Genomic DNA, 13,546 nt, shown 5'->3' with positions numbered 1-13,546 from the left:
CGGCCAAACACGTGCAGCGGATTACTGCCTTGCTTTTGATAATCTTAGTTGAAAGAGCTTAAAACGAGGCTCATATTGGCTCAGAAAGCACCGCCCACCTCTTGGTTCTCAAGAATATTGTTAGGCCTGCAGCCAGCACGACAGAGCAGCATGCTGCAAAACGCATTACATACGTTTGATGGAAGACTTCCCGCTTTCATGAACATATATAGTCACTTTTGAACGTTCATGGTGTCATCAGACTGCCACGCGACATCCTAGATCGTGCGTGGAGCTTGGTAACTAGATTGCGACGTCATGATAGCACGACGTTTACTGCGGGATGGCACGAAGCATTATGAACCATAGTCGCATAGAAAATCGATTATCTTGATATGGACAGACGGGGGCGACAACACCATCAATCAATGAAGCAGGAAGTTGGTTATAATTAAGTCTTAATTTTTTGCCGGTAGCGAGTTCACTACCATTTTGGCTAGTAAGTTGAGCAACACATAGTTCTTTCTCTACGGCCGTGAAAAGAATTTATATACAAATCCACACATTATATACATTCGTAAGTTCTGATGTCCCATTATTCATCCCTGATCAGGATGTTGCTGACTCCGCTGCTAGCATCCATGGTGCCCTTTACTGGGTGTAGACACAAGAGTTGGGTGTACCAGCGATCTCGACGGCGCGGACAGAGATGCCGAGGCAGTCGGAGTTGCCGGCGGGGTTAGCGACACCGGCATCGGCCCAGACGCTCCAGGCACCGTCGATGCTGTTGGGGCAGGCGATGAAGCCGGATCCGTTCAGTGTCAGGTCGCCGTACTGGTCGATGGCGAAGGTGGTGCGCTCGCCGTTGCGGGGCGCGGGCTGCGCACCCGTCGTGTAGCCGAACTTGCCCTGGCCCATGCCGGAGCGGTCGGCATACAGCTGCTGCGGCGTCGCGCTGGCCGCGTACAGGTAGAGCTCACCGTCCTCAGACAGCGTAAAGGTCGCGTAGTCCGCTGTTGTGGGCTGCGTGCCGTCGTCACACGTTGCGTTCTGCGAAGGCAGGTTCAGGAATACGGAGCTGAGCGCCGCGTCGAACTGCGCAAAGTGGACCGGGCTGGCGGAGCGCAGAGCCATCAGGCCGAACTTGTCGCCGGCGGCGATGGCGGTGGCAGATGCGCTCGCCGAGGCGCTGACGGTCGAGCTGGCTGCTGCTGCGCTGTATGAAGGGCTGGTGGTGCCCGAAGGCTGGCAAGGGACTGCCATGGCGGCACCGGCAAAGACGGCCAGAGACAGAACGTTGGTGAACATGTTTAAGGTGGTTTGGAAGTGCGTTGGAATTGTGAAGTTGAGTATTGTTAGGCTGAGTTAAGTCTGTTTGATTATATTGGTAGTTGTGGAATGTTGCTGCTGTTGATGATGATGATGATGATGGAATGAAAATGTTCTGAGAGAATCCTTCTAGTTATATATACAGGTTTGTTGGTCACAATATACTCGACAATCATCACGGGCCGCTTAGTATACCGGACAACGGCACCGGGCAGGGAGTATTGCGGATACTAACTGACATCATATGCGACGTTCCTCGGCCAGCACTATACGAGGTGGGACAATACGAGAAAACTAGAGTCGTGCCAAGTTGGCTGTGCCCCCAGAAGACCCGCTTCGGTACTTGCGTGCCGCACCAAATGGTCTGCAACCGAGCTGCGCTAGGTGAGAACTTTATTTACCGCCTTATTTCGCCTCATGTTGTCTCCAGCTGAACAGGCGATCTTCGTTGTTTATTTGGTTTGGCTCCATTGACAGCGAGCTTAGTGCACCCTAGCTTGGTCCAATTTTAGAAGCCCATGGTTGAGTAAGAGGATGTCATCCGGGAGGAGTGGCAGACAATGCCAGAATGCCAAATCGACCACCCTGGCGTAATCGCAAGTCAATGCGGTCCCGCTGCAGACAGATGAGAGTTGGGCTGTCATTCATGCGCCAATGCGATGCCCCCTATTCGCCTGATGAGAATGTTCCTTTGATTCCGTACATACCATCTTTTGCCGGTCTTCTCGGTCTTTGCTTAGTTCACATTGTCTGTATGCTGGAAAGCCATTTCTTCATCTGTGCGTATGTAGCTTGCTCGTATCGTATCCCCGCCTCAAGACAGTCAGATGCTCTGTGGTCGTCTAGCGCATATGCCGGTTGATGGGGGCATTGTTAACGACCATCACTCAATCCGTTTAGCATGCGTCGACACGAACATGTTTCTGTTGGCTGGAATCGTCAACGCAACGGATACTGTCGAAGCTTATTTTCGTTTGTCTGTGGGCGTTAACTCAGTTGGGTGATGCTCAGGAACCGCTGTGCATGCATTTGGATGCATTGGGGGCCAAGGGTTCAGTGGTGTGGGGCGGCATCGACCCTAAGCCGCAATAAGAAACCTATGCCCGGTAATCCGAGTCCACTTGCGACATTTCTACTGGTTGCATCATAGGGGTCCACCTTGTGAGCTTGAAGGTTATTTTATTGCTGCTGTGTTGTTTTCTCCTGCAGGGCTCTAAAAGAAGCCGTCATGAGATCTCCACATCCCGCTCTGCTCCGCTCGATCGTGAATCAGTGTCAGCAGAATCTCTGGGGAAACGAGTGCTCAGAGTCTCTCCGAGAAGCGCCGGTGCTTGATACGAGATGATGACTACGATGTGGCGCTGTGCCTGTCTTTGGCGGGCAATCGTCAGTGTTGATGATATCAGTTCAATTGTTTGAACGTGGGCGTCAGTGTGGTCTCTTTGAACGAGTTTCGCGCACCAGAATATTCTTTTCGATATGAGCTGATGTGGGGCAAATCGCCCTTCCAGTGGCGTTCACGACTGGAAGCTTGGTCTCCGAGTCGTTTATTATTATATAATCCATTGCCGCATGAACAAGACGCTGATCACGAAGTAGGTTGTTGATGGATCTGTCCTGTAATATGACGGTGTACCGGTGCACCAAACCATCAAAGTTCATGAAAGCTCAAGCTTGCAAGATACTGAGCATGAGGTTAACGGGGGAACTGCTGCTACCTTATGTTTTACTCCTAAAACCGACTTTCCCTAAGTGTGCTAACACCCAAGCAAGACTAAGACGTTGGGACTTTCCGGAAATCATAAGAAATCAATACCAAAAATGAGTGATCAATACACAGGAAGCACCAAGGACAACACGAAGCCAAGTCTGATAGCAGGACAAACCTACACATTGGCTGTGTAGCCTTGCGTTTTTCTCCCGGTCCCCGAACTCCTCACCTAACTGACCTGTTGTATGCTTTGTCCGGGCCCTAATCACGACATCATGAATGTCGAAACCGTTCGGTCTACCCAGAGCTCGTGTACTGTGATGTGACCAACACAGTCTACAGCCGTGAAACACTACTCTTCATCCGCTTGCTCCTTTTGTCGCCGGTCTTCAACAACATTTACTATCTTTTCTGGGGCATTATCACCCGGATCCTTGCTCTGTACATTTTTCTCTCCGTGTATGGGGCCTAGAATAGGTGCGTCCTCGTTATAGCCAGGACTCCCATCGAAGAAGAACAGTGTCGCAAACACAGCCCCAGGCGGCACATGAGAGCTATGCCACTGGTCCCGGGTTACCGTATACGTCATATTCCTGCTCAGCGGCTCGGTATGTGAAATTTTTGCCCTCGCGTACTTCGAAGAAGCGTAGACCACGGATTCTGTTTGGTGTGGCTTATAGCTCACGTCTGACGTCTTGCCGTCACTAAAGTTAACCGTATACTCGGTGTGCGAGGCGTTTTCCTTGTCTGCGTTGCGCTCAACATTCCACGAGAGGTTCTCTCCATCGCCAGCCAGGATCCAGGAAATGGTGTTGGTATTATGCATGTGGGGCTCGAACCCCTTCGTGCCGCGATTGCCATCGGGGAGCCAGACGTGTAGGCGCCAAAGCTCGTCTATGCGCATTTGGGTCTTGCCCTTTGCGTCTTGGACTGGGTTTAGGAGACTGCAAAGTGGCACGTAGATGAAGCCCGCCGCACTCCGGTAAGATTTAAAAAGACCGGTACCCGATACGGCTGCATAAATTATCGGCCAGATGAAGTTGAGACTGTGGGTGACTTGAAGCTTGGCCGAGTCACCCTTTTTCTGCCGCATGTAGGCGATCCCGATCAACAGATTTGCTATCAAATGTGAGTCTTCCTGACCAGCGAATTTCTGCTGTGCGCTGAGCCATAAATCCTTCACGGAAAATGACATATCCTCCTGTAGCCATTCGCTAATGCGGCCCATTATGTTCTCGACACGATTCTTTTCAGCGTCGTCCTTGTCTTTGAGGATAGCGGACTTGATGCCCGCCAGTGTTCGCTTGATTTGATCCAATGGCAGATTGGTACCTGGATCGATGAATAGAACCTGGGGTTCAACCACCCCGGGATAAAGCACTCCGCGTGCAGTTGAGTTTTCCGGAAGCGCCATTCTGAGGGTAAATTAATGTGGAAGGGCTTTGAGTGTTATCTAGTCTAATGCAAGACCTTTCGAATGTAGACACGGCGAGTTAAGCAGGCCCAAGTCCATGCTGGGTAGCAGAGATGCTATATACTAAACACCAGTATAGGTGAGACAAAAAAGAAGAAAAAAGCCAGTCAGCGTCTCCTTGTCGCGTGATGCGACTCATTCGGTCCAACTGACTGAGCCAGCCACCAATGTTCAGTCAACCAACATTCAGTCGACCAACTCTCAATCAAGCAACATTCCGCAGGAATGCCAGAAGTTCCCTCCTGCATTGAGCCCACGAAGGCAGCAGCCAACCAACGTGCCGCAAGATTAAGCGAGGCATATTTGCCTGCATCTCAGCATTGCAGCTGGGCAGTCCGTGTGCCGTACCCAGGGCTGTGGCAACGCTCTAGCGCTCGGCCTCCCATGTGCTGATGGTGTGTAATACTGCAAGCCAATTTACAACACAGCCCCCTTCCCCAAAAGCTCACCTTTGTCTGGCCCAGTTTGATATGGAGCAAGATCTGGAAAAACTTTAATGTTGAGATTGGTCCGAAGAGTTATATAATATGCCAATTAATATGAAACATCCATGCAAGGTTACAGCCCCGCGCTACCCTGTAACAGCCAGTCCAGTATTCAATCTACACTTCTGTCCCTCACCAAGGGGGGTTGTGTAGTTGCAGTAAACCTTAAGCCAACGACGAACCTCTCTATGTACTACGTGCCGTGAGTCCTTAAGTCAGATTGCGCCTTAAACATTTAGCATCAAAGGACTGGAACGACCAATGATCGTGTGTTCAGTCATAATCGATAAATTATCGCCCGATTACTGCACGTGAATCAACACCGGGGTAAAGTACAACCAACTCAAGTAACGAGTATGTTGATGCATCGCAAGCGTATATACTAACCTGTGCCCCCCCTCAGACTATAGTAGAAGCGAGGTGCAAGCAAGGCTCGCAGGTCCAAAATCTGTCACAATGTTTGTAGATAACCTCAATACCGCAATCGCGCCAGTGCGGTGCTCCTTCGGGACAGGATGGTGTCATGCATGGCTCTTGAAACACCTGACGTCTCAGCCCTATTCTCACCATGTGCTCCATCCGAACCTTTACAGATCGCCCATTAAGATCTCTTGGCTTTCTTGGCGATTTCTATAATCATATATTTTCTTCTTTTTCTTCTTCATCTTCACTTCCGTAATCCTTTGCTGTCGGACTGCGGTTTCTCCGTGTAGCAGCACAATGGGCGTACTCCCATTTCGCAGTCGTCCCTACGCACCCAATCGTGCGATCATCTCGACACGCGCCGTCGTAACCTTCGCACTGCTCCTCCTCCTCCTCCTCCTCCTGCTGCTCCGCTACCACCAACATCCCGAAGCAGACGCATCACCAACCCCCTACACCAAAGCCCTCGTAGTAGCATCCACCTCGGCCACGGCGCCCAACGCGACAGCCTGGCTCCCCGACGTCCCGCCGGGCTGGGCTGTGTACCACTACATCACGGATGACGCAGCGCCCGCGCCGCCGGCCCTCCCCGTGCCGGCCGACCGGGGCAACGAGGCCATGGCGTACCTAACGTACATCATCGACGGGTACGCGGCGCTCCCGGACGTCGTCTACTTCCACCACGGGCACTACCGGTCGTGGCACCAGGCGCTGGACTCGGTCTCCGAGGTGCGCGGCCTGCGGGCTGAGCATGTCGTCGAGCGTGGGTACGTCTCGCCGAGGTGTGTGGCAGGGTGCGAGAACGTCATGCCGGTCTCGTCGGACGCCGTGGGGCTGGGGAACCTACACCTCGTAGCTCGCGATGTGAGGTTGAGGACATTCCTGGGGGAGTTCCTGGATGCGGGCGAGGAGATCCCGGAGAAGATTGCGGCGCCGTGTTGTGCGCAGTTTGTTGTCAGCCGGGATGCGATAAGGTCGAGGAGCTTGGGGTGGTGGAGGGGCATGCGAAATTGGCTTATGAATACTTCGCTATCGAGTTATGACAGTGGAAGGTTATTGGAATGGACTTGGCATATCTGGTTTGGTGAGGCGCCGCAGTTGTGAGTAGTCATCCACCAATTAATATTGATGAAGCTTGAATACTGATTGGTATAGTTGTTCCTTTTCCTCGGAAGAATGTCTTTGCAACGTCTTCGGTCACGCTGAGAGCTGTGAAACACAGACATGGTAGAGCAACTTGCTCAACGTCATGATGAATGCTGTTCTTTTACATAGAAGGTTGTGCTCCAGAGCTGATCTGTATGTCATGCGTGTGTGCGGACTTATGTTACATTTTCCATCTCTATCCGATCATGACTTCACCTTCTCAAGATCCTCGGCATTCTTGGCGTCTTCGACCTTGGCTTTGCCATCCTCGCCAATGCTAGCAACAGTGATTTTTACAGTTGGCTCGTCAGCCTTCGCCGGTGGTTCCAAAGCCGGTTTTGGGTTCGCCGCCAGATCGACTGCTTGGGGGGCGGCACCAGCTGGAGCATCAGCAATTTCGTTGACCTCCTCCTTGGTCAAAACATCGCTAATTCTTGTGCCTCTACTTGACATAAGAATTGTTGTAGGACCCTTGAACTGCAGGAACAACCTGTCTCCCCATATGGTCCTCCGCGTTGTTGTCCGTAGACTGTACAGTACGCGACTAAGGAACTGGTATGCCGATGTCGTACGCATGGTTTGGAAGAACTTGATGTTGCCGAGCCAATTGGCTACAGATGGTATTTGGAACCTGATGCCAGAGCTCTTGAACCTGAAAGGTAGCGGTGGGGTTCGTGTTATCGTGTAGGCCACCACATGGGAAGGGTGGACCACAAACTCCTCGCCTTCAGCCAGCGTCAACTGGTGGATGTGGCCTGGTGCGGACAACGCTGCTAGACCTCGGCCCGTAAGCTCTGACGAACCCCAATGAGCAAGCGGCAGCCTGTACTGGATACGAGGGGTGACTGCCAGAGTGTGGCCGGTCCATGCCATCAAAGCCGACCGCTGGCCGACTACCCAGTCTGTTGTTCCATCTAGATGCAGAACGGAGAAGGTGGTCGTCGGGGACTTGGTCGATATCAATGCTTGTATGGGTGTTGTGGACGAGACTCGCTGGTAGAGGAATGGGACGCCGGTAAGAGCGCGGCTGAAGGGCGAGAGGAGCGAGAGGGTAGATTGTGCCTAGAACATATTCCAGTCAGCGATAAGTCCATAATAGGATTCGTGTACACATGTACACGACAAGCACCTACGTTTTGCGCCTTTCCGGACACCCCTACTAATGTTCCCCTCCTCGTGTACAGTTTCTGGGATGCAGACAGAGAGACAGACAGCAGAGAGTATGGACTGCCCAAGACCTCAAAGCGCGCGTCGGCCACTTCCTTGGAGGCATCTAACGGGGCGCCGAAGGCATCTCCACCGGGGCGCGGTGATTCTGTCGTGGGCGACGAGCTGATCTGAATTGCTCTGCATTGCCGGCAGACATAGCTGGTGCGCTTGGCCAATTGGCTCGCACGACCTGTGCGAAGCAAAGCCCTGGCGCTGCTCATGGCGTCGGTGAGCGATATCTGGCCGTATTGTTGATTGTCGCTACCAGGACGCAAAAAATCGCGAGTTGCTGCGCTACACAATACGTCAGACCTCCAAGAAGCTGTCCCAGTTCAGTTGTGACTTTGGGCGGGTGGAAAAGTTGTGGCTGTGCAGTCGGCAGCTGGCAGTTGGCAGCTTCAGCCACTGGATCAGTTGGGTTTATTTAGACTAATCACCTTCCTTCCGCGAATGCCTCTAACCCTGGTCAAGAGGCAGGCAGAACTATCTTCCACTTGGCAGTCTGTTGCTTACAGAATGTTAGCAATCTATCCAACTGCCCATGAATTAAAACAGTACAGCGAGCGTACCGGATTCCTGGGACTGCTAACCAAGATCTCGTACTGTAAATTGTGCACATTCCATTACTCACCGGCCTCCTCGAGATCAGCCTCTCACACTTCCGCAAGATGCTTGTCAAACCTCTCCGCCACGACGATCACCCGTTTCAGATGCGTGAACGTCGTTTTCTTCTTCAGGTGATGGCGCATCGTTTCTCTCTGAAATCGGCATGGTACAAAGCCAACGTCTGGTTCTACTCACTCTTTTGTCCACGAAGGAACAGTTCGGGGACTACAGAGCCTCACTAGAGGAGTTGATCTCCAGATACTCATCGAGAAGCCTCGCTGCATTTCCCAAATGCTGCATTGGGGTTAATCCGCCATCTGGTCGAGCTTGCGCAGGCCTACGCAACGACAACACAACGCTTACAATCAACAGCTCCAGATAGGCGTTGAGTTCTATCGCATTTCTCTTAATATTATGGCGAGCTCCCTTTCCACAAAACTTTCCTCCCGAAAGATTAGTCAGGATTGGCGGTATTATTAGTTTAGCATACTTGAACTTACCTTTAAAACCGGAAACGCCCCAGTTACAGCACTGACTGCTATTTACAGGAAGGAAACAAGCCCGACTTAGTGCGGCGTAAATATAGCTAATTAGACTAGGTCACGCTTCAATGCTATAGAGTGTCGTAAATCATGCAAAAACACTGAACCTTGTGGCCAAAACAATCCCTCAGGTAGCAGCACGACTCCCGCGCGTGCGGGTTCTATCCGGTCTACACCCAATAGAGCAGAAATGCATGGAGCTGTTGAACGCCTATGCTCTGAACTCCTACGTTTCCACAAAGTGAGGGCTTAGATATTCATGACCTACTCACAAGAGCATCAGGTAAGTGGGCCACGTTTACTTTGTTACACCGAAATTAATTTTGGATCAGCTTGTCATTCTATCCAGACGGGCGCTCAACTAGATACCGCCCAGAGATTATTAGATCATTGCTTGTCGCAGGTCATGTCAACTTTCTCATTCGAGTTAAAAGATCTGTATAGCTATCTGCACTACATCCTACTTTGTACTCGCAGGGTGTCGGGTATCAGCGGTAAGGTGCCGACGAATGAGTTCGGTTGTACCCGAGCCTCCAAGCATTGGCAACAAAGGGCGATTCGGACATGGTGGTAGTAAAGGCACCTTTACTTCACTATCAACAATGTAAGGCTTCGGCGTCAATGCAATCCGAACCCTTGTTGGTACCGGCATCCTTGTTACCTGGGCATAGAGACAGTATGAGAAAGGACTTTTCAGCTCGACCTGGACTACTGCGGATTTGGTCAAGCATACAACGTACCAGGTTTTACGAATGGGCAACGGTGCAACATAAATTCATCTGGCTGTGCGTTTCTCTCAGTTTCACACCGCGGAATGACCATATGAGACATGCGATAAGCACCGAGGTTGTCCCAAGGTGAAAAGGAGACACGGTGATAGTCCCAGACCGCTGCAAATAGCGCCCGAATGAATAGCCTTGTAGTAATTCATATACAATAGGTGAATTTAATATAAATCTAAATTGCTAAAAGTGTGTAAGCGCATTACTCAGTCATCCCTTTTTGTCGAGGCGAAAAGACATAGGCAAGCTCTATACCTAGTTTGTTCCCATGCGTGTCGAGTAGCCCTTGATTTACAGCAGTTACCTTAGTACTCATCACCAAGGACTCATTTGGAACCAATCTAATCTAGGACTTATTATGCAAGTCCTACGGATTTAGGTTACAGTTTAGGTAACCCGCACTATAACAATCCCACTATCCAATCAGCACGATTGTCTGCAACGGTGCAATTGGACGCTATCGTTTTGCTCGTTTGTACTTGGCTTAGGCATTTCGGCCATTCGGTGTTCAGCTCATGACCGATGGCAAAGCCCCGCAAGCATGTCGAATAGATCGATTAGTCCGAACTGGTATACATAAAGAATGGCCACGCTAAGTCAATGATTGAGAAAGCAAATAATCATTGATGCTCGTTTCCTTTTCTGATCCGTGAACATCACCAACGATCATGGATATTTTGACCTCGAATCAGAAGAAGGCTGGAGAGCCCCAGATCGAACGATCTGTGACATTGAACTTCCAAGGAGACTGGGGCCAAGCCAACTTCCACAGGATCTGCGCATGGTTGACCCAAGAGTTCTGCGACCGGGCGGGGCCGGAATCTCAGGTCGCGATCTGGAGCATCCGGCACGGAGGTGTCGAGGCCGTCCCCAACGTGTTCCACGGCCGCATGCAGATGGCCATTGCGACGCCGGCACAGCTAATGACCACCGCTCTAACGGGCACCGGCATCTTCGCCCGGTATGGGCCCATGCCGTCCCTGCGAGCCTTGGCCGTGCTGCCCCAGAATGATCGCATGGTTCTCGCCATACACCCGAAGTACGGTATCGGGTCGTTTGAGGAACTTCGCGCCAAGAAGCCCTCGATCCGCATTGCCACGTCCTGCAACGACGGCACCAATTTCATCGGGCATGTTGCAAATGCCTACCTCAATTGCCATGGACTCAGTCAGGAAGAGCTCGCCTCTTGGGGCGCCACCTTCGTCACTGCTCATCGCCCCGAGCAGGCTGTCGCCAAGGTCATCAGTGGCGAAGCCGATGTACTGCTTGAAGAGGCCGTCATGACGTTCTTTTGGGAAAAGGTCATCGACGCAATGAACTTCGTTCCCTTGCCAGCAGAGCCGTCGTCCCTGGCCAAGTACGCGGTGGACAATCCTGGGGCCGCCAACCCAGACTCCCTTCCGCTACCTGCTGGGTTCTGGAAGTCGCTTGCAGAACCGCTTCCAGCGCTGGACTTTGCTGATTTTGTCGTGTTGGTCCGGGACGATTTACCGGACGATGTTGCGCATCTGCTGACTTGGTGCTTGGTCGAGACCAAGGACAATATTGAGTGCCTGTACGAAGATTTCCCACCGAACAGAAGCCCTCTCACTGTGCCTCTGATTCCTGCCAACATGGCAAAGACGCCGATTCCGCTGCACCCCGGTGCTCGTCGGTACTATACAGAAGCTGGATATCTTTGATCAGATTGCTGGATTGGAAGAGCAGTGGAATGAGAAGTGCGTCAGAAGCAAACTAACGTCAAGAAGGGAACAAATGTGCTACTAAATTTATAGCATTCAAAAGCTTATCTGAGGGTGCTTATCTCTCTGCAATAGATATGAGGCGCGTTAGGTATCTCATATAATCATCGTAGTACGTAATTAGACTACAAAGTTAAGTCAAGCGCCATGAACATAAGGACCAAAAAAGACGTGCCACTCGCCTTCGTGGCCCAGCCTGTACCCACGGCCATATTAATATATTTATAGATCAGATATAACTTACCCGTGCGATTTCGGTTTTCATGGCTGTAAGCCTGACACTTGCTATGCTTCCAGTCATAGTCTGCGTGATCACAGAGGGAACAGTTTTCCTCGATTAGGATGTACTCTGAGCCTGAAACCTGTCCCGAGACTTCTCCACTCAAGCAACACAGGAAAAAAGAGGAAATAATGCGGTGCCTTAGCTTAAAGTGGTAATAAATATCTCTTAGCGACCAAACATGCACAGAATCAGTCTCGAGTCATCATGAGATGAGGGCTTAGCAGTAGCAGCAATGTGAGGACGCGATATTGACAATCACGACAACAGCGTATAACCACGAGAATGATAAGAACCTCTACTACGGCTACCAAGTCCTGAAAGAAAAAAAGCCGGATATAATAACCACGAGTTGCTAAAACGCATGCTAGAATGGGTTATTATGTGCAGCCATACTGTTTCGGAGGCATAGCCAGGATGGGAAGTTGTGGGATCACCGGCCATATATGTGCGAGGATGAAATTACTCAATTACAGCTTAGCCTTAGATTCCGTCAGTATTTTCTGCTTACTGACCAGGTCCCAAGCCTTCTCGCCGGATGGCTTGAACGCATCCGCATACGCTTTCGCCTGCTCGCTGGTCGCCTGTCGCCGTGCCACGCGTGCGGCGATACCCTGCAGGATAGCAGCAGATCTAAAGACCCCGAATGCTATAGCCCAGTCTATCTCAGGCCGCGGGTCATAGCCAGCTGCCTCCGCGTACCACGCCAGGATTGTCTCCGGACGCGGCAGCCCAGGAGTGGTACCTGGCAAGAAGGAGGGATTCGAGGTGGGACCTAGCCCCGCCGTATGGTATGGGTATGTCAGGTTGACGACGTCGGAGAGCGGGTGGCCGATGGTGCTCATCTCCCAATCTAGGATGCCGATAACACGCGGTTCTGTCTTATGGAACACCATGTTGTCTATCTTGTAGTCGCCGTGGACGAGTGTGGCCCGGTCTCTTGGCTGCAGCTTCTTGTCTGAGAAGAAACGGACGAGCTCTTCGAAGTACGGTATCTGTCCTACCGGCTCGTTCGTGTCCGCCTTGCCTCAACACATATCAGCATATCTTTTGCGCATACGTAGCAGCGGTGCATGTACACACATCTACAGCCTTCGCCTGAGCCCCACATATTTGTTTCCACGTTGCTAGTTGCCGATCATAGAACCCATGACTTTTCCCTTCAACCAAGAGTAAGCAGGTTATCTGATACGCAAAACACGTGACATACCAAAACTCGCCAGCCCAACCTTTCTAAAGTCAACCCTGTGAAACCTGGCGAGGGTACGCACCGCATCCCTCCACAACTCCGTCCTCTCCTCCGGGGAGACGCCGGGCATGGCATGATCCTCAAAGATGCGGCCATCCAAAAACTCCATGACGTAAAATGGGGTACCAAGGACGGAGTCGTCCTCGCAGAGGCAATACGCCCTGGGCACGGGCACATCCGTGGACCCCAGGGCGGCGATGACGCGGTACTCGCGCTCGACCTGGTGGGCGGTCCTCGACAGCAGCCTCCCCGGCGGCTTCTTGCGCAGCACGTACCGCTGGCCCGTGGGGGCGGCCGACGTCAGCTGGTACGTCGGGTTCGACTGCCCGTACCCGAACTGCTTCACCTCCAGCGGCGTTCGGATCTCCGGGACATTCTGCCGGATGTACTCTTCCAAGGCTTGCACGTCGATAGGTTGCCGGACGGGCCCGGCCATGATGGTTGATTAAATTCTGGTAGGCTTACAATATAGTAATAGCAGTGCCGATGTGAAACCTTCTGTTGGGGCGGAGCACTTTCCCCTTGGTATTAGTTCGAACACCGTTATAGAGTCGTTGTGTTCGTTAGAAAATAAGACGCCCCAGCAAGC

General features: G+C 51.8%; 6 protein-coding genes across 6 annotated transcripts; 2 read left to right on the top strand and 4 right to left on the bottom strand.

The window, feature by feature from the left end:
- Positions 1–144: 144 nt before the first annotated feature.
- Positions 145–1,582, bottom strand: BKA67DRAFT_343142 (uncharacterized protein). The gene has a single exon (XM_046096315.1). The coding sequence runs from the start codon at positions 1,285–1,287 to the stop codon at positions 631–633; it is 657 nt and encodes a 218-aa protein (XP_045956247.1). The 5' UTR covers positions 1,288–1,582; the 3' UTR covers positions 145–630.
- Positions 1,583–3,170: 1,588 nt separating this feature from the next.
- BKA67DRAFT_343206 (uncharacterized protein) lies at positions 3,171–4,466 on the bottom strand. Its single transcript, XM_046096316.1, has 2 exons — positions 4,251–4,466; positions 3,171–4,147 (listed from the first exon to the last, which is right to left on the bottom strand). Exon 2 carries the CDS (start codon positions 4,110–4,112, stop codon positions 3,372–3,374), a length of 741 nt encoding a protein of 246 aa, XP_045956246.1. The 5' UTR covers positions 4,113–4,147; positions 4,251–4,466; the 3' UTR covers positions 3,171–3,371.
- A 1,232-nt stretch (positions 4,467–5,698) lies between these two features.
- BKA67DRAFT_660741 (uncharacterized protein) lies at positions 5,699–6,505 on the top strand (the record flags this gene model as incomplete). The annotated part of the gene is made up of 1 exon (XM_046107679.1): positions 5,699–6,505. The coding sequence occupies one exon, from the start codon at positions 5,699–5,701 to the stop codon at positions 6,503–6,505; it is 807 nt and encodes a 268-aa protein (XP_045956245.1).
- Positions 6,506–6,751: 246 nt separating this feature from the next.
- BKA67DRAFT_660740 (mitochondrial biogenesis AIM24-domain-containing protein) lies at positions 6,752–7,977 on the bottom strand (the record flags this gene model as incomplete). Its single annotated transcript, XM_046107678.1, has 2 exons — positions 6,752–7,609; positions 7,681–7,977. The coding sequence occupies 2 exons, from the start codon at positions 7,975–7,977 to the stop codon at positions 6,752–6,754; spliced, it is 1,155 nt and encodes a 384-aa protein (XP_045956244.1).
- A 2,377-nt stretch (positions 7,978–10,354) lies between these two features.
- Positions 10,355–11,368, top strand: BKA67DRAFT_537815 (uncharacterized protein; the record flags this gene model as incomplete). The annotated part of the gene is made up of 1 exon (XM_046100391.1): positions 10,355–11,368. One exon carries the CDS (start codon positions 10,355–10,357, stop codon positions 11,366–11,368), a length of 1,014 nt encoding a protein of 337 aa, XP_045956243.1.
- An 810-nt stretch (positions 11,369–12,178) lies between these two features.
- BKA67DRAFT_521608 (kinase-like domain-containing protein) lies at positions 12,179–13,393 on the bottom strand (the record flags this gene model as incomplete). Its single annotated transcript, XM_046098288.1, has 3 exons — positions 12,179–12,730; positions 12,792–12,861; positions 12,915–13,393. The coding sequence occupies 3 exons, from the start codon at positions 13,391–13,393 to the stop codon at positions 12,179–12,181; spliced, it is 1,101 nt and encodes a 366-aa protein (XP_045956242.1).
- Positions 13,394–13,546: the final 153 nt, after the last annotated feature.

The sequence above is a fragment of the Truncatella angustata genome (assembly GCF_020726525.1).
Source record: "Truncatella angustata strain MPI-SDFR-AT-0073 chromosome Unknown BKA67scaffold_6, whole genome shotgun sequence".
Taxonomy (NCBI): domain Eukaryota; kingdom Fungi; phylum Ascomycota; class Sordariomycetes; order Amphisphaeriales; family Sporocadaceae; genus Truncatella; species Truncatella angustata.
This window is presented reverse-complemented; position numbering and strand designations above follow the sequence as displayed.